This window comes from Natator depressus, chromosome 17, assembly GCF_965152275.1.
Source record: "Natator depressus isolate rNatDep1 chromosome 17, rNatDep2.hap1, whole genome shotgun sequence".
NCBI lineage: Eukaryota > Metazoa > Chordata > Testudines > Cheloniidae > Natator > Natator depressus.
Genome location: NC_134250.1, coordinates 3,182,888 through 3,200,865, shown reverse-complemented (window position 1 = coordinate 3,200,865; position 17,978 = coordinate 3,182,888). Strand labels below are relative to the sequence as shown.

Genomic DNA, 17,978 nt, shown 5'->3' with positions numbered 1-17,978 from the left:
CTTTGGAAGGTGCATTTCTCCAATGGAGCTTAAAATCAGACAGGAAACTTTCACAGGGGATCATCTGACATTCTGCTTAATGCACAGCTGCTCAGCATTAGCTAACGTGAGGGATATTTTATAGATCTTGTTAACATGTCACATGCTCCAGTCTGGTTCTGCTAGTGCCTAGCATGTGTTACAAGTCACTTCATGGAATAGAATTCAGTGTTGGTTCTGGCCAGTGGCCCTTGGGGACTTTGACTGGAGCAATACTGAGTTCACCCCACGAATTTCAGGTAAAAGAGGATGTGTTGCTGGATATGGACAGTGGCCAAAGGAATGTGAGGGTAATTGGGATGTAACACCAGTTCGCAGCAGTAGACCCACAGACTTCAGGGACTGGTTTAATAAAGAGTCAGTACATGTTTTAAAATTTCACTGCCAGCTGTTTTAGGATCCAATTTAGAATGGCTTCTCTGGCTCCTACATGCCATTCTGTGTTGCAGTTCTGGCTAGAACAACCTATGCTGGGACATTGAGCAATCCCCATTCAAATCAATTACACCAAGAGGGTAACAGATGCAGAAACTTTCACTAGTGAGGATATGAATCGCAGCTCGGCACCTGCCCTTTGAAGAAAATTTACGTTGTCCACTGCAGAATGTATTTCAGGTTTCATGTCCAAAGTAGTACAACAAGGAAGCTAGACAGACAGACAGGCAAACAGAGACAGCCATATATATATATATATATATATATGAAGCATACCACAGAATTGACTTCTTAATTAAAATCATGTAATTGGTGAATTGGCTTAGACTCAAATTTCTTTTCCTGCCTTGTCTGGAAGCTCCTATCATTCCCAAAGCAGGCATGGTAGCCTGTCTCGCTCTCTCCTCCTGGAAATGTTTGCATGTATGAATTACAGGGATCTGTTTTTAACGGGAGCATACTTGACTGAGGCTCTGATACACCTCACCCTGAGAGCTATAACAATGCAGCCACATTCCAAATCCATGGGAGATAATAGCCTACTTCTGAAACCAACAAGCCTTCTCCTACCCTACCTTTGCGTTCAAAGTACTTTTTTCTTTAGATGGGAACTGAAAGACTCTGTACCTCCATGACCTCCTTTGACTCTCACGGTTACAACAAGACTAAGGTCTAAAGTAGGCCAGGGAGGAAAGCTGGTAGAATTTTTCAAATAGTTTATTTACTAAGAAATACAGTTTCAGTTGATCTGAAACTATTCGCAAATATGACAAGAATTCACTAAATAGTTTTTGGCCAAAATGTTCATTTTGGGGCCTTAGACACCATTCCAGAAACAGCCAGAGGAGGAGGAAGAGGAAGTGGTGGGGCAGTGCCCACCTTATAAGCTTTAGCCCAGCGGTTAGGGCACTCAGCTAGGATACGGAGGACCCAGGTTCAATTTCTGACTCTGCCTGATGTGGAACAGGAATCTGAACTTGGGTCTCCAGCTCTGCAGGAGTGTGTGCCCGAACCGCTGGTCTCCTTGGTCTCTCTTGTTGAAACTGTTCCACTGTGTATAAATGATCCAATAGTCACTGGAGCAGGAACTTGAGCCACTCATCTCCCAGGTGAATGCCATAAAAAACAAGTACAGGGAGATTCTCACTCTCTCTCTCTGGCCCTGATTATTAAAGTACAACAGCGTCAGCATGCGAGAGAGTATAGCGGCATGCCTTCAGCGCCAGAGCCATGTGGACATAACCCCATAGTAGACTCAGCCCATGCTGATGGAAGGGTTTTTTCCACTGACGTAGGCCCACTTCCCTGAGTGACAGTAGCTAGCTCTACAAAAGCATTGACACCTAGCTGTGTCTACCCTCGGGGTCAGGGTTGGCATAACTACATCAATCTGGAAGTGGAGTTTTTCATACCCCTCAGGGATTTAGCTATGTCAGCCTAAATTTTAAGTGTAGATTAGGCCTGAGAGAGACCTGCCCCAGAATATCCCACAGTCCAGTGGTTAGGACACTCCCTTGCAATGGGGGAGATCTAAATTCAAAAGCCTGCTCCATATCAGGCAGAGGGAGGAATTGAACCCAGGCCCCCGCAGGCCAAGGGAGTGCCCTTACCATTGAGCTAAAGGCAATAAGGAACACAGCACCACCATCACCATCTCTTCCTCCTCTATTCTGTGAATCTAGTGCTTCGGAACATTTCATCTGATAACAATTTTGGTTGAGATCGACTTATCAATTTTCTGTTTTGGTGAAAGTGAAACTGGGTTTTTTTTGGTTTTATGTTTTGTTTCATTGTTCAGAACTTCCAGAGAACTGAAACATTAGTAGTTCACCCAGCTTTAACTGGGAGCTATGCTCCTCATCCTGCTCTCAGCATCTGTGATGCCATTAACACTAGCAATGAAAACACAGAGCACAGAATGAGAGTCTTGGCTGACAATTTGATTGTCTTCCTTTTGTTTTAAAAATTTTTTCGCTGGTAGCTTTTCATTCCACACATATCAGGGACCCCATTACTGAACTTGGATCTTAAACACATTCTTTTAAAAAACATTTCTGCCCATGTAAGGCAGGAATTGTGATTCACCCTCCCCAACAAAGCCTTCCCTGATCCCTCGCCACTCCCATCCCATCTCCTCTGTGCAATGGCTACTCCAGAAGCTATTGCATGGTAAATATCAGGACAATATGAGCAGTACAAGCTTCACTGCATTACCCCTGAAAGAACTGGCAGAACTCACTGTATTCCAATGGCTGCCACATTCAGTTTACATGGACTTATTGGGGAAGAGAGATTCAGTGGGGGTGTAGGGAAGCAGGGAAAACCTGGTATATATTTTTGGTAAGTGACTTCCTTCTCTACCTCCGTTAGCTGTGCAGCTTTCTTTTCATTGGCTCTGTACAGATATAACCTCTGCAGCTCTGAATCTGCCTGTGCCAGTGCATTAGGAGCATGTGGTACTGCCCTCTTTATAAATCTCAGCCCTCTTTCCTATACCCCTTCATTTCCAACGTTCCTTCAATTCCGTTCTGTAATTGTACTAGTTAGCACTATAAAACTTTTTGGAATGAAAGATGCTTCACAAAATATCTTGCACTGCATGAAGACCCTAATACAATGCCCTGAGTTGGTTCCAACTCCTACGGCATAACTCACACCTGGCCCTTACGTGCAAAGTGGTTGCCTCTTCCAGAGTGAGCACAGTGTATACTGCTCACAGAACACGTGGCATCTCTCTCGATTATTTTAAAGTGCATGTGATAATCCAAGGGTTGGGGTGAAGGACTAACTTGAATCTAGCAACACTGAAGCCCATCAGACTATCCCAACTGTACCCTAAATGTTCTCACAACATAACATTTCACCCAGAAGTAATTTTAACTTTCACAGAGGGATCAGACTCAGATCATTCCACTAAGCTCAAAACTGGGGGTCAGGAGAGGGGATCCCAATCAAGGGCTTGCTGCCCAGGGTGAGGATTTCCCAATATTCTCATCAACCATTCAGTCAGTATGTACTGGACTTGCAGAACACAAAGGTCCAGTAAGTCCCTATTTTTGCCCACAACAGCGCAACCCAGGTTCTCATCTCAACATAGGTAGCTAATTTTCAGCTTATCCCATGAGATATGTTGAGCCATCCTAGGGTCATTGCAAAACAGCAAGGGGCTTAACCCAACTATGCAGTCAGTTATGGAGGCAATAATACACTGCACAACAGAGTCCAAAGGACAAAGCTGCAGGATAAATACTGGTGACTTTATTTAATCCTACTCATCTGTGTATAAAGATCATTGTCACCCACACAAACAGCTGCAAACATTAGGGCCTCTAGTCATTAGGTAACCCTTACAAAGCCTGCACTCATGGCCCAGTTGAGGGAACTGGAGAGCACCCGAGAAAGACAAAACCAGAGACAACTTAAAAGAAGACAAAACCCACCAGAGGGATTAAAAACAGACAACATACGCATCTGGGTCAATGCAAAGTTAGAGGCAAAGCACCGTCTGCATGCACGTTTGCTGCCATAGAGACAAGGACCCGGCACTCATGAGCGACTGACCTGCTGCTGCCCTGCAGTTCCTCCAGCTCCTTCTGCAGCTTGGCACTTTTCTCCTCTTCCTCCTGGAGCTTCCTCTTCACCACCCGCAGCTCCTGCTGAGCCTCACACTTAATATCATTGGCCACCACCACTGCAGTCTGCAGGTCAGCTTGAAAACGCCTCCACTCCTCTGTATCTTCCTAGAAAGGGCAAGTACAAATATGGGCTGAGTAGGAATGTCCCTACTAGAGATGGACACATCACACATTGGAAATCACTTTATCAGTGATCACTGATGACTTTTGTGGCATGTCAGAGATTCATGATGATGCTGAGGTCGCAGTAGATATGTGCCATTTGGTAATGACAGGATTGCCAAAAAAAGAATTGACACTAATTTGTGTTACCTTTTCCATCTGAAAAGGAAATCAGAGTACTTATTACCATTATCCACTTATTTAACAATCTTAGGGCTGCAATAGCACTAGAGAGCAGATATTGCTGTGGAAAGATGAGCTCCTTTCTGCTTCATGTCCCATCATCAGCTATACAGCACTGGCCATCCCAAAGCAGGGGAAGTTCAAGGAGAAAGAAGCACAAGTGTCCTGGAGACCTGGACTAAACCACTGCAAATTACAAGAAACTCATCCTATTCCTCAGCTCCCTCATTGACTGCCACACCCTTCTTTGAGGAGAAAGGAATTGAATAAAGCAGAAAGGATATGCTCTGATATTCAGGTATCAGGTGAAGTTGGCAGTTCCAGCATTTTTGGTTTGTGCATATATTTACTCTGGAAATCACAGCTGGAGACGAAGGACCATATCTCAACATAAATGTCCTAGTGATGTCAGTAAGACATCTGCATGTGGACTGATGGCCTGGGATGGTTTTTTATATGGAATACAGACACTTGGACAGAAACACGTCATCTTTAGGTTGGTAACAGAACTTTAGCAAGTTTGTTCTATCAGCAGCAGCAAATGGGCTTTGCCTGTTGTGATGGTCAGTAGCAGAGTTATTTAAAAACTCTTCTCTGTATATTACTTAGTTAATATTTGTACATAGCTTTGAAATGTAACATGCTACCTAGGTGCCAAGGATTATTACTTGCTTGTAGTATATGTGTTTCTTAGATGCTAATGTAATAGGCAGATCTTCTGGGCCTCTTAAATGTTGCTTCACGTGGACGTAGAGGCACTGTTGAGCTGGAGCCGGTTCGCTAGAACCGGTTGTTAAATTTAGAAGCCCTTTTAGAACCGGTTGTTCTGTGAGGGACAACCGGTTCTAAAAGGGCTTCAAAATTTAACAGGCCAAAAGTGGTGCCTTAGGCGCCGACTCCACGGGTGCTCCAGCCCTGGAGCACCCAAGGGGAAAATTTGGTGGGTGCAGAGCACCCACCGGCAGCTCCCCGCCCCACCCCGCACCCGGCCCCAGCTCACCTCACCTCCGCTCGGCCTCCGCCTCCTCCCCTGAACACGCCGCCCCGCTCTGCTTCTCGGCCCCCACACCGGCTTCCCGCGAATCAGCTGTTCGCGCGGGAAGCTGGGACAGGCTGAGAAGCAGGCGGCGGCTTCCCACTCAGGCCCAGGGAGGCGGATGTGAGCTGGGATGGGGGTGGAGGGCGCGAGGAGGGCCACCCGCGCCACAGCACGTAACCCGGGGGGGGGGGGGGGGGGTGCGCAGGGGAACCACTCCCCGCCCCAGCTCACCTCCACCACGCTTGGCCTGAGTGTGAAGCTGCGGCCTGCTTCTCTGCTCTCCCCGGCTTCCCGCCGAACAGCTGATTTGCAGGAAGCCAGGGGAGAGGGCGCAGAGAAGCAGAGCAGGGCAGTGCGTTCGGGGAGGAGGCGGAGCGGAGGTGAGCTGGGGCCGGGCGCGGGGAGCTGCCAGTGAGTGCTCTGCATCCACCAAATTTTCCCCATGGGTGCTCCAGCCCCGGAGCACCCAGGGAGTTGGCGCCTAAGGCACCACTTTTGATGTGATCAGTGGGGGGAGCAGCCGCTCCCCCTGCTCCCCCCCAGCTACACTCCCCCGCCCCTAGGAGCCAGAGGAACCTGCCGGATTCTTCCTGGGAGCTGCCCCAGGTAAGCACCACCGGGACTCCCCACCTCGCCCCCCAGCAGGTGCCTCTGGCTCTTAGGGGTGGGGTGGGCACCCACTACGGTGGTCCACGAGACCCTCCTACCCGGTTCTGGGGGCAGTCAGGGGACAGGGAAGGGGGGTGGATGGGGCAGGGGTGGGCAACGACCCCCTTGTGGGGTGAGGAGGGAACCCGTTGTTAAGATTTTGGCAGCACATCACTGCATACAGGCCTGCATCAGATATAGACGTGGGCTTATTAACCCTGGTCTGGCAGAGGCTTATGGCATCTGCAAAGAGACTGATGCCTCTAAACAATAACTGTATTGCCAGGTGCTGCCCAGCCTAGCAGTAACACTGCTATCAGAGCAGCCTGGATTGTACTTTCCCTCTCAGCCAAAGAGAAAGTCAAACTCCTCTGAGAGTGAATGGGGGAGTGGGAGAGGCCTTTTTTTAAGATATTTTGAGAGCCGGCAGATGGGTCTTTTGAAATGAAATGTGGTGTTTGGCCCAAAGCCAGCAGTCAGGTGAAAACGCTGAGGAATCTGACCATCACCTTTATCTGTTTAGTCAGACCCTTCAGCTGCCTCTCCAGATCCAGTTTGTGCTCTTCTAGCTTCATCACATTACCTGCAAATAGTCAAGATGGGAAAAACTATTAGAGACACGATGCCCAGGGTGAAGAGTGGGTGAGGGAGAGGGAATCAGCACCCTTGATGATGCCCATGGTAAAAGCCATTATTGAACCAAACTCTTTTGTCTATGAGACAGTGGATTTAACAGTCAGAAACAGCCTTAAATTGAATAGCCATGTTCTGGGCTTTGTCCCAGATATGGAAGCTTATAGGACTGTATACACATCACATATTCACTGGGGTTCCCAATTCTAGGTAAAAAGTTTAGAAAGTGAGATGTGCAACTCATGCCAGCAGGTGGCATTTTTCGATTCCCATAACACCACCACCTCCTAGCTCTTATATAGCCCATATCACCAGATATCAAAATACTTTACAAAGAAAGACAATAAACCCAGTTTGAAAGCCAACATCTAGACATGGGCAATATTCCATTCAGCTGAAGGATAGAGAGTTTGGAGATTTTCATTACTATTATTTCTACAGCGCCACGCGTACGTGTAATGTTTTACACACAATAAACGGAGCAAGTCCCTGCCCCGTGAAGACTGCAGTCTACATTGATGAGACTGATCAAAGTGGGAATTACTAGACACCCTCCCTTCCCCACACTGCTCGAGTATATGTCTCAGCCTTGGCTCTGGGCCTGCTCCACCTACTCTCCAGTTCACTGATGAGCTGGTTGTTGTGCAGTTTGATAGCACGTTGCTGCTCCACCTGGTCCTCCAGCTCAAAGATAGTCTCCTTCAGGTTTTTGATCTCAGACTCATTCTCAGAAGTTTTCTCCTGCAGCTTCAGGCTGGTTCTGCTCAGCTGTTCAGCCTGTCGGTCATATAGTTCCTTCAGCTGACCACATTCCTTCTCCACCTGGAAGGAAGGAAAGAAAGCTGGAAGTCTGCCCTGGCAGCTCACTGACAATAGGACAGACTTTAGTGGATGTTCCATGCACTGAACAGGATTGGCCCAATATTCTAGGCACTGCACAAACTCAGGAGTTCTAACGCACCTGACAGTGAGCTCCAGGAACTGTGCATGAGCTGTGCTTTGTCAACACTCTTTTCACAGCAGAAAGGTAATATCAGGAAGGGGCAGGAGAGGAAATTAAGGCTGCTAGATGGGAGAGAAATTACAATTCTAAATCAATCACTGCAGCCAAGGTATAAAGCAATGCCTCCTCTTGAAAGTCAAAGCCCCTAGCCATTCCATTGCTATGTCACATTAGGAGAGTGATAGAGCTAGAGCTGGGCCTAGAAGCAGACCTGTTTGTCTACATTAACCATTTCACTGCTGCCTCTCTATGGCGTTTGCAGTGGATGGCCAGGATGTATGTGGTAGCTCTGGCAGCTCCAGGGTAAATGCACTTCCCAGACATACTGTACCTGGAATTACTGAAGGTGTGAATGCACTGCAGTTCAGCTGGTCAGTTTAGACACAGAGATCAACAGCAGTGCTTCCAAGGACAAGGAAAGTGCAAGCCTCTCAGAGTAGGAAACAGGGTTCTGGAAAACCGAGGCACATGCTGCCAGTTCTGTGGACAGAACTGGCAGAGTTTGGCTACAGGGAAGCCTTAGAGAAGCCTGTGGTCTTGTCTGGGTGTCACAAATGGCAAAACAACCTAATTCAATGGAAGGAAAGAGTAAAAAGGAGGAAATTTGTGGTTTAAAAAACAAGCAATAAAAAAAGCAATACAAATTTAGTGCAGAGTTGGAGCATTCAGCAGTTTTTCATTTATTCTTCATAAAGCATAGCCTCAGTGAACATGCCAACACACTAGGGAGTCTCTCCTACTATATTCCATTTGCTGTGGTCACCTACTCCAGCTGAAAGAACATCTGGATTTCCTAAATCACTCAAACCATAGAGGTGCTTTTTGGCAACACTCACTTCCTCTCCAACTACTCAGCTCCATAGTTCTCCCCTGGCCAGGAACCATGGTGGACACTGGAGCTCTCTCTGCAGTGGTAGACATTAATCAGAGGCTTGCATGATAGTTACACTTACTCTGTGACACCCAACAGTGCAGCTACACTCGGAACACCTGGGCTCAGATGGAAAATGGAATCAGTAATGATTTAGAATTGCTGGGGACTGAAAGTAAGGGGAAGAAGCTATAAACTACAGAACTAGGAGAGGGAAAACTGCTCTAAAACAAATTGTTTCTGTAGCCATTAAATAAGTGCTTGATTTCAGTTTTGTGAAACATCACACATGACATGACATTTAAAAAATTGTTCTGGAATCCCAAACACTGCACTAATAATGTTAGTTAGGGTCAGCTTTATAATAGTTTAACAGCATATATGACTTGGGGGGGGGGTGAGAGGGCAGGCAAGAAGAGGTGGGCAGTGCAGGGGACACTATTTTCTGCCCTGCAGCGTGATGGACTCAGTTATCTAACAGGACTTTTCTGTCTCCACCAATTGTCATATATAGACAACTTGGGATCCACATCAGCAGGCTATATGTTAATACTCGCACGGCAAGGTGCTAGCTACACCACTGCTATGTTGCCAGATACTATTCAGGACCACTACATTACTCTTCCCTTGAAATTCTTTTACCTCATCTATCAACACCCAAGCCCCCTGAAAGGCAGAGGAGACATACTGTCTTGGATGAAATCACATCAGTAAAAGTCAAACAAAGACCCTTCCATGAAAAGGACCATACTAATTAAAAATGGAAATGACCAATCAGACCATCAAGTCAATTTCTCTACCAGGCAAGATTTAGTCCTCAAACAGATTACACTCAGTTTTAGCCAAAAGCATATAAAATTGCTTATGTGCTAGCTGATACTTCGTATCTGAATTCAGTAGGATGGTCCAATATTATATTCATGTTTTTACAAAAATTCATTTTGGGCTTGATCCTGCATCATTTTGAGTCAACTGACTTGACGCCATTGATTTCAGTGGATGCAAGATCAGACCCTTTGTTCTCATGCCAGTAACACTGGTAGGACCAGTCATTTGATTCACTACTTGGTAAACCAACATGATTTGGCCTGACTTTAAAATTTGCTGTTCACTAACCATCAGTCATTTAGTTCTCTGAGTACAGAAACCTGATACTAGAAATTTATGCTTGCTCAATCAGAAAATAGACCCAATATCATGTGACCTATGAATCCAATCAAAACTAACTAGTGTAACTCAAATTTCAAATCTTGACTACTCACAGTGAACTGCTCACAAATGATCTAGAGACCAGGAATTAGTCCGCAAATAATTCTGAGAGAATAAATTTGCAAAAAATCCTATATAACTTGCACATTTGTCAAAGGAAAAAATTAACGGATTAGATTATTCACTATGAATTATTCACTCAGCTCTACTTCATTACTGGTCTTTGTCTCATGAAGAAACCACTGTATTGGTTGATGGGGGAAGGCGGGCATATGGTGGCCTTGAATGTGAATCTATTTTTGTCTTACCTTGGCCAGTAGACCCTGGACATGTTTTACTTCACTGTTTGCCTTCAGCAGCTCTTGTTTGAGCTCTGTACAAGCCAGTTCTAACTGATCCTTCTCTGCATGGGCCACTTTCAGCATCTCTTGGACCTCAGAGTTGTCAGTAATACATCCCATTGCATTGATCTCTGCAGCTTTTTGTTTCTCACTTTCTAATTGAGTTCTGAGAGATCCATTTTCAATCTTCAGGCCTTCTAAGGCAACTTTACAGTCCTCTAGAGACTTTGCCACCATGCTGTTGTTCTGTCGTTCCATTTCCAAAAGCCCACCCAACTTCTCATTTTCCTCTCTCAGGCCCTTGATCACCTCCTGAGTGTCTTGATGCTCCCTTTCTAAGCTCCGTAGGCTGCTGGATAATTGTTGCTGGATGTTGAGCAGCTTTTCTCTTTCAAACTGTGCTTTCTCAAGCAATTCTGTGCATTTCTGCTCCAGTTCAAGGATTTTCCCCTCCTGAACTTTGGTTTCTTCATTCTTGGATTGCTCTTGTAGGACAGTCATCAGCTTTTCTTTTTCTTGACTAAGCTGTTCTGCTCTCTCTTTGTGCTGATGAAAGGAGGTCTCCAGCAGAGCCTTCTCTTCCACTAGCTTCTCATTTTCTGCTGTCAGCTCCTGCACCATTTGTTGCTGGTCTGACAGCTCCTGCAAAGTGGCTTGAAGCTCTTCTGCTGTGCTGTGGTGGTTTTCTTCCATTTTTTGTATCTTCTCTGTCAGGGAGGCCACAGAAAGGTCACTAATGTTGTTTGGAGAACTCCCTGTGGTGGAGCATCTGGAACCCTTAAAGGGGTTGCTGTTGGAGGACGTTGGCCTAGAAGGTACATCTGCTATATGTTCAAAATCAGATGCATCGGGTGACAAAGAGGCTTTAGTCACATCACTGCTAGAAGAACCTGACTTTCGCACTGCTTCTCCATTCACACGCTGTCTGGGCTCATCTGGTTCACCTCTCAATAGATTTTTTGTTGGGCTTCCAAAACTTGATTCTTGAGTGATTGGGGTTGTGAAGCTGCTGTCGCCCCCGCTGCTTGTTGTTGTGTCCGAGAGAGGGGAGTGCTCTAGATAAATCAGTTTCTCCTTCAAAACCCGGTTTTCTTCCACCAGGCTAGCAAGTTCTTTTTGAAAAGTCCTGTTCTTTTCCTGAAGAGTCTGTATTAATGGGTCTATGTCACCAGATGACAATGGTAACGTTTCTACGTTTTGGTCTGAAGCACCAATCGCTTCAGAGTTAACTGACCCTTTGTCTTTGCATTTCTTCAGCTCACTCCGGAGCTTGGTGATTTCAGTGTCTTTTGTCTTTGCTTCTGCCAAGAGTTCCTTAACCTGGGACTCCAGAACTGCCTTGTCCCCAGTTTCATTCTCTTGCTTGGACTTGGCAGAAGGACGCAGGTGCTTGGTAGGGGTGGGCGTGCCCGAAGAAGTTGGGCTGGGCTGAGTTTTCCTGGTGTTGGCTGGACCACGCAACACAGCTCTCTCTCTGGAGACAGTTGATGAAATTTCCCGAGGAGCCGGAATCCCTGTGCGCTTCGCTGATGAAACAATTCCTTGAAGATAGGCAGAGAGAAGAGATGAGACACATTCAGTAATTTCCTATGTGAAACAAGTCATGTGACAACAAAGTTATGGCCTACAGCTGCCATAGGAAAACACCTGGATGTCTGAATAGCTTTGGTCATGGCTGAGGGCATGGATTTCTTCATCATGAACACTTGTATTAATTTCATATTCCCTCCTCCTCAGGAAAGGAGCTATCTGCCCAACTCCCTCCCACTAGGCAGCAAAATCTGTAGCTGCTTCAATATATTTTTAAAGCGTAATGCCAAATTCCACAATGTTAATTGACTGACAAAAAGCAATGGCGTCCTTAACTATTTTAATTAGATCATGTTAACTGTATTGAAATGCTTAATTAAAAACTGATGGGCAGTTTCTAGAAGAAAAGCCCACTAACCTTGGACACGTTTCTGACTTTGGTTGTAAAACCAGGTATTACCAGCACACATGAAATTGATGTATTTACATTTTAATCAATTTATAAGGAACAGTTTTAATGAGAAGGAAAATTAACCAAAGACGAGCAGATAGAGATGGCTAATGGGCCATGGATAGGTTTCTATTGGAAGAAATAAATGAGAATCTGTTTGCAAGGTAGAACTTATGTTACTCTTGGGCCTTGAGCCCATCTGATTAGCACTGACTCTCAGCATCTTTAATGCAGCAATGGTCCACTCAGAACTCATAAAAAAGGCATATGGCACAGGGCGCTTATGATGCTGATAGCATCCTGACCTGTTTGGTAGATGGCTTGTATTTTTTCCTGGTGTGAATGAGCAATTATTTCAAGGTATTTTCTTGTGAATCACTTATGATAGAAATTAATTGCATACCTCCACTGGAAAGCTGGCAATCCCAGCTTTCCAATAATAGATTTAAGTTTTCCCCATCTTTGGTGGTGCTTCATGAGGTAACAGCTCTTAAAACCACATTATTCCAATTATACTCTTGCATAGCTACTGTTGTCTTGTGCTTGTTGAATAACATCCTGACCTGAGATCTAGCCAATGTGCACTGAAAAAAGGTTTAAATTCTCATGTAGAGTTAGTTAAATAGGACCTCTGGAGCAGAGAAATTCTCACCACTGGAAACCTAAACACAAACACAGAAAATTCTGTTTCTGCAGGTTCTCAGAAACACAGAAAACAATATGGGGAATTCACTTAGAACTGTTTAGCATTTTAAAAGCCCTACCAGCCAATGGGATGGGTGACAAGGAGACAAAAGGGAAGTTGATGCTGAAATCTTCATTTCCATTCTAATGACAAAGTTTTACCTGCTTACAAATTCACAATATTTAAAATGGAATTGGTGAAATTCCACAAAAATTCTGGAAGTGGTGAAGTTACTGAGACCAGATCTCTGTACTTAGGTTAGAAAAGGGAGCTCTGGGTATGGAAGCAACCCAGGGTCTGTTATGACAATTGGGCCTACAAATTTACCTGAATTGTGAGTTCCACCGTAAAAGCTGTATAAAAGTTCGTAAGATGTTACCATGAGCTAAAAAGACAAATGTTGATGGGAAAAGGTACGAAAGGGAGACAGAATAACTGAGTTAGTCTAAACAAAAAGGCCAAGTTAATATAATTCAAGGACTGTGTTTAAATTATGCTGGTTAAAAGATATGGAGCAGGAAGCTAATGAGCCAAAACTGGTATGTCAGATATTAGGCCTAATTCGTGGACAAAATAATGAGGGGATGGGTTATTTCACCCATCACTTCTTTTTCTGGTCCTTAAAAGAAAGATTTTGAGCGGAAAGGATGAAAGAACAAAAAGAAGAACAGACAAAAAGAACAGATGTTACTGGAACAAGCTTCACCTCATGGCTGCCACTCCCACTGATCCTGGGACCCCAGGCCTTCAGCACCTTAATCCTAAGAGTGTACTGACCAGAACAGGCCAGAAACAAATGAACCCAAATAACACTGCCATCCCTACTGACTCCAGCTGAACCCCAAACACCAAACTAAGATGAAACAGGATCAAGCTTTAACAGAAACATCAACAGGAGCAGTGGCAGCTCCAGCTCATCTCAACCACAGGGTTGCCACCTTTCTAATTGCTGGTAACCAGACCCCTAAGGCCCTGCCCCCTGCCCCACCTCTTCCCTCGAGGCCCTGCACCTTCTCTGCCTCTTCCCCCGAGGCCCTGCCCCTATCGCTCACTCCTCTTCCAAGCCCCACCCTTTCCCATTGCTCCCGGGATTGTCTCCACCTCACCACCACCTTGCACTGGGCTCCCTCTGCTCTGGGTCTGGGACAGGAGCTGCTGCAGCCTAACAAGGAGGCGGCCCCAGCTGAGCAGGGGCTGGCACGAGCTAATGACCCAACGCCTCCCGCCACCTCTTGGTAACTTGGCTTTTGTTGTCCGGTCAGTACATCTGACCGGACACTGCCGGGTCTCTTTTCTGACACAACCCTACTCAACCATCTTCTTCTCTTTTCCCCAAAGGACAGTTATTACCATCTTTAATACCATCTAAGAGACTGTCAAACGCAGGAATTTTTCCTTCTAAAACTCTCCAGCTAAAGGGAAAGGGAACAAGGGATGTTGTCAGAACGAAAGCCCTACTTAATACTTTACATTTCAAAGTGTTTTAACTGTTTTTCCTTCTTTTCTTTATCTTTAATAAAAGGTTAAAATGATTTTTAATGGTGTGTTTGACATAACATTGAATGCTGAGATCTTTATATCATGCCCTGAACCTTGTTTAACACTGTTTAATGTTGAATAGTGACTGGATTATGTTAACACCTTTGGCCCATTTATTCCATCTAACTTAATACAACAGTCCTCCTAATGGGCTGTTAGTCACAGCTCTCAGTCTTAACTAGACTTCGGAACACAGAATCTGCGGGTGCTGGAGAGAAGCATCATGGGTGCTCAAAGCCATGGAAGGGTTATCAAGGGTATGATGAAAGGAGAAGAAGTGGTTTAAGGCTGGCACAGGTGGCATGACACAAGGGAACTATTACTCCTATTTTATAGGTAAAAAAAACTGAGACAAAGAGGTTAAGTGACTTGCCTAAGGAGAAAAACAAAGTCAGTAGCAGAACTGGGATTAGAATTCATGGAATTCCTGACTCCTCAAGCCACCTGGCCTTGTCTGACACATACTCCACTACAGAAAAGTGCTATTCCACCGAGGACATGGGTCTTATGGTTTTGATATAATTTAAGAGATGTAGGAGGAAAACGTTGAATGCAGCCACACAACAGGGTCACAGTGAGCCAGGTGCTTGCAGCAGAGGGGGGCTCCAGGATGCGTCCCTGAGTGAGTGCTAGAATCAATTACATTTTGCAGGATTTGGAAGCCTTTCTTCAATGACACAAACAAAGCTCTTATAATTCTAAGGGCAGATAACACTAAAGGGAGAGCAGACCCTAAAACTCAGTGCTTGGATCTGAAGCAGTCATGTTGCAGGATTGCATGGCTGCTGCATTACATAGCAGGCAAATTCCAAATTCTCTCAACACAATTTTCCACACACTGAGAAAGCCCCAGCGTGGCTCTTGCATTTTAGACCTGCATGGCACCGGAGAGTTTAATGTCGACCACACACTGTTTGCTCAGCAGCTCTTTGAAGAATGCAATACATTTATAAAACCCCCACAAATGGGGGCATCTCCTCCTTTCTCCGAAATAAATGTCCTACAGCCAGCACAATAAACATGGAGGGACAATGAGAGGGTTGAAGAAAAGACCCCCTAAAACAGAGAGGGGACTTTGCTCCAGAGAGAGCACAGTAACAGCTCTGTGTAATGTTAAAGGCAGGATAAGGCAGAAGACAAAGGCTGCAGTGTTTATGGGAAGAGATAGCAGGAATATTCTGGCTGGACTGCAGGCAGCCCACACAGCCAGGCTACATTTAGTCATCTACAGCTGGCGAAGCCAGCATGCCATAGCGGCTCTCAGCTCCCCAGTGGAAAGCAGAATGCAAGCAGAGACTATGTTTTTTCCTTTCCAATTCAAAGGGCCACCGGTGGAATGCTGGATCTTAAAACTCATTTTACACATCACATTACGGGAGCACAGGCCCATCGCTTAAACCATGGGAGGTCCCCATTATTTAACTCAAGGGCTCCTACTTGCCAAGAGCAGGCATTTCTGAACTGCATGCCCTTCAAGCGCAGGAGAAGAACAAGGCCCTTGGTTTCCATGCACTAACACCCAAGACTGGAATGTGGGGGAAATCAAATGGTCTGTGACATGTAATAAGTGTCACTTCCAGCTGCGGAAAGCTCAGTACAGCTCTTTGTGGCTCAGAGGGGTAGAGACGCCCTTCAGCTAACACCTGGGGGATGCAGCTGCCCATAGTGAGCAAAAGGCCTTGTCTGAACCTTAGCTGAGTCTTGCACACTCAATGGGATAGTATAGACATACCCTATGCACCAAGTAGATGCATGCCTGCTGTGTGCATACCACATACAGCCAAGCAAACTATAAATCATACCACAGCTTTCAGAGGTAAAATATGCATTACACATGAAAACAGATGTGCTGGGCACAGCTCATGTAATGTACTCTCCTGGACTGCTACTGAACATGGGAGATCCCACAGTCACTTTCTAACCAAACAGAGAGACTTGGGCAGAGCCGGCTGTTCAGATTCTTTCAGTGTAAAGCAGATATCAAGCAATCCACTCTTTGTGGACTTTGTGCAAATCTGACCAAGGCAGCACAGTCATCTCTCTGTCTCAGGACATGTGAGCCACAGGGAAATAGAAATGGAAAAGGCAAGACTGCTTGCTGGCAGAAAGATTCCTCACCACCTCTTCAGGCATCATCACTGTTGCGATACCAGCAGGTGGACTTTGCATTAGTATTCAAGACGAAGCTCAGAAGGATAATTTCTTAGCCATCCAGTAGCTGAAGTTGTAAGTCTGTCTGATATCCATGGGTCTGGCCAGTGTCCTACAAGCCTGGCTCCCAGATAATTTAGAGCCTGCACTGGTTTGGACCACTCAAAGTCAGTGATGTGACCTTGTCATCAGGTCAATACATGGTGACCTTGTGTCACAATGGGATGAAGCAATGCTGTCACACACTGATGCAATTTCATGGTGCGAGGAAACATCTCTAACATCTCAGGAACAACATGGCAGCTCTGCTAGCTGGGCCAGCCTGCCTTTCATTCCTACCAGATGACGACTAGACTTGAACATGAGTAATGGAAAAGAGACAAGCAGATATCAAAACGAAGGACACCTAACAAATGCAACCAGCACTTCATCGCTGTGCCAAGTGGCACGGACTTTGAATTTTACTCAACCTGTCCCATGGGGTTGTAAGGCTCCATGGGCTACTGACTTGTTCTCTAATAAATCATAACGCAATGGCCATCTCTCAAACACCATTACAATCCTGACTGCCTGTTCCTGCTGTTACAAATGTGCCCAATGCTCTCCATTATAAAGCATCTCAGAAACAGTTCATAATACTACAAAACCAAGGGTTTCTGTCACAAAGGAGACACCCTGGAACATAACCCAAAGGGGTGCTCAAGAGCATCATGTGTTGATTACAAAGCACCGAAGTGTGGAGCACTAAAATAAAGTTTATCTCATTGCGACTAATTTCTCCCCCTCAGGGTGACCTTCAGATGGAGCAGTCCAATGGTTACAAATGGAATAGTCAGTCCCACAGCCCTCCATGCAGAGTGATGGGCTAGGAATGTTCAGCCAGGCTGGTGACCTGATTAGCTGAGCACCCCAAGTGCTTTAAACATCACGCTGAAGAATCCAGAAGAACAGCTCTAGTTCTCTCTTATTCCCCAGACCCCAGAATCCCACCTAACGTGGATTAATGCTGCTGTTTTGAGTGGTGGACTTCTAAGGGACTGCAGCTCCCAGGGGCTTCTCCTGTTCTATTCAGAGAAGCAGGAGAAAGATAATGAGCTGCTCATTTCAGAACAGTACAGAAAGCAATCTCCAGGAACAGATTTTTTATTTTTTTTTAGAAGAGCCATTAATGAGGATTGTCAAGTATCGCCCTCCTGCCAGTCTTGCTGGTCTGAGATTACCCTCCTGGCACCTAAGATCACTGTGTCTAGCCCACTAGTATTGCCCACCTTTGCACCCCATCTGCCCAGCATCACCCTCTAACTACCCTGCATGCTTAGCCAAGGTTGCCCTCCTTGCTCCTTAGCCACTTGGTCACCATCTCTCTGCCTTGCCCGGTCTGCCAGGGTTTCTCTCTGTGCACATCTGCCCAGTCACCCCTCTCA

General features: G+C 45.7%; 1 protein-coding gene across 7 annotated transcripts in view; it reads right to left on the bottom strand.

Annotated features, from left to right (window-relative positions):
- The window catches only part of SPECC1 (sperm antigen with calponin homology and coiled-coil domains 1), a 168,650-nt gene that overhangs the window by 63,042 nt on the left and 87,630 nt on the right, over positions 1-17,978 (bottom strand). For all 7 annotated transcript variants that reach the window (XM_074974276.1, XM_074974278.1, XM_074974277.1 and 4 more), the window contains 4 exons: positions 10,166-11,739; positions 7,389-7,596; positions 6,651-6,724; positions 4,036-4,214 (listed from right to left, as the gene is read on the bottom strand). In XM_074974276.1, coding sequence (XP_074830377.1) covers positions 4,036-4,214; positions 6,651-6,724; positions 7,389-7,596; positions 10,166-11,739 — 2,035 coding nt within the window. The remainder of the gene's footprint in view (positions 1-4,035; positions 4,215-6,650; positions 6,725-7,388; positions 7,597-10,165; positions 11,740-17,978) is intronic.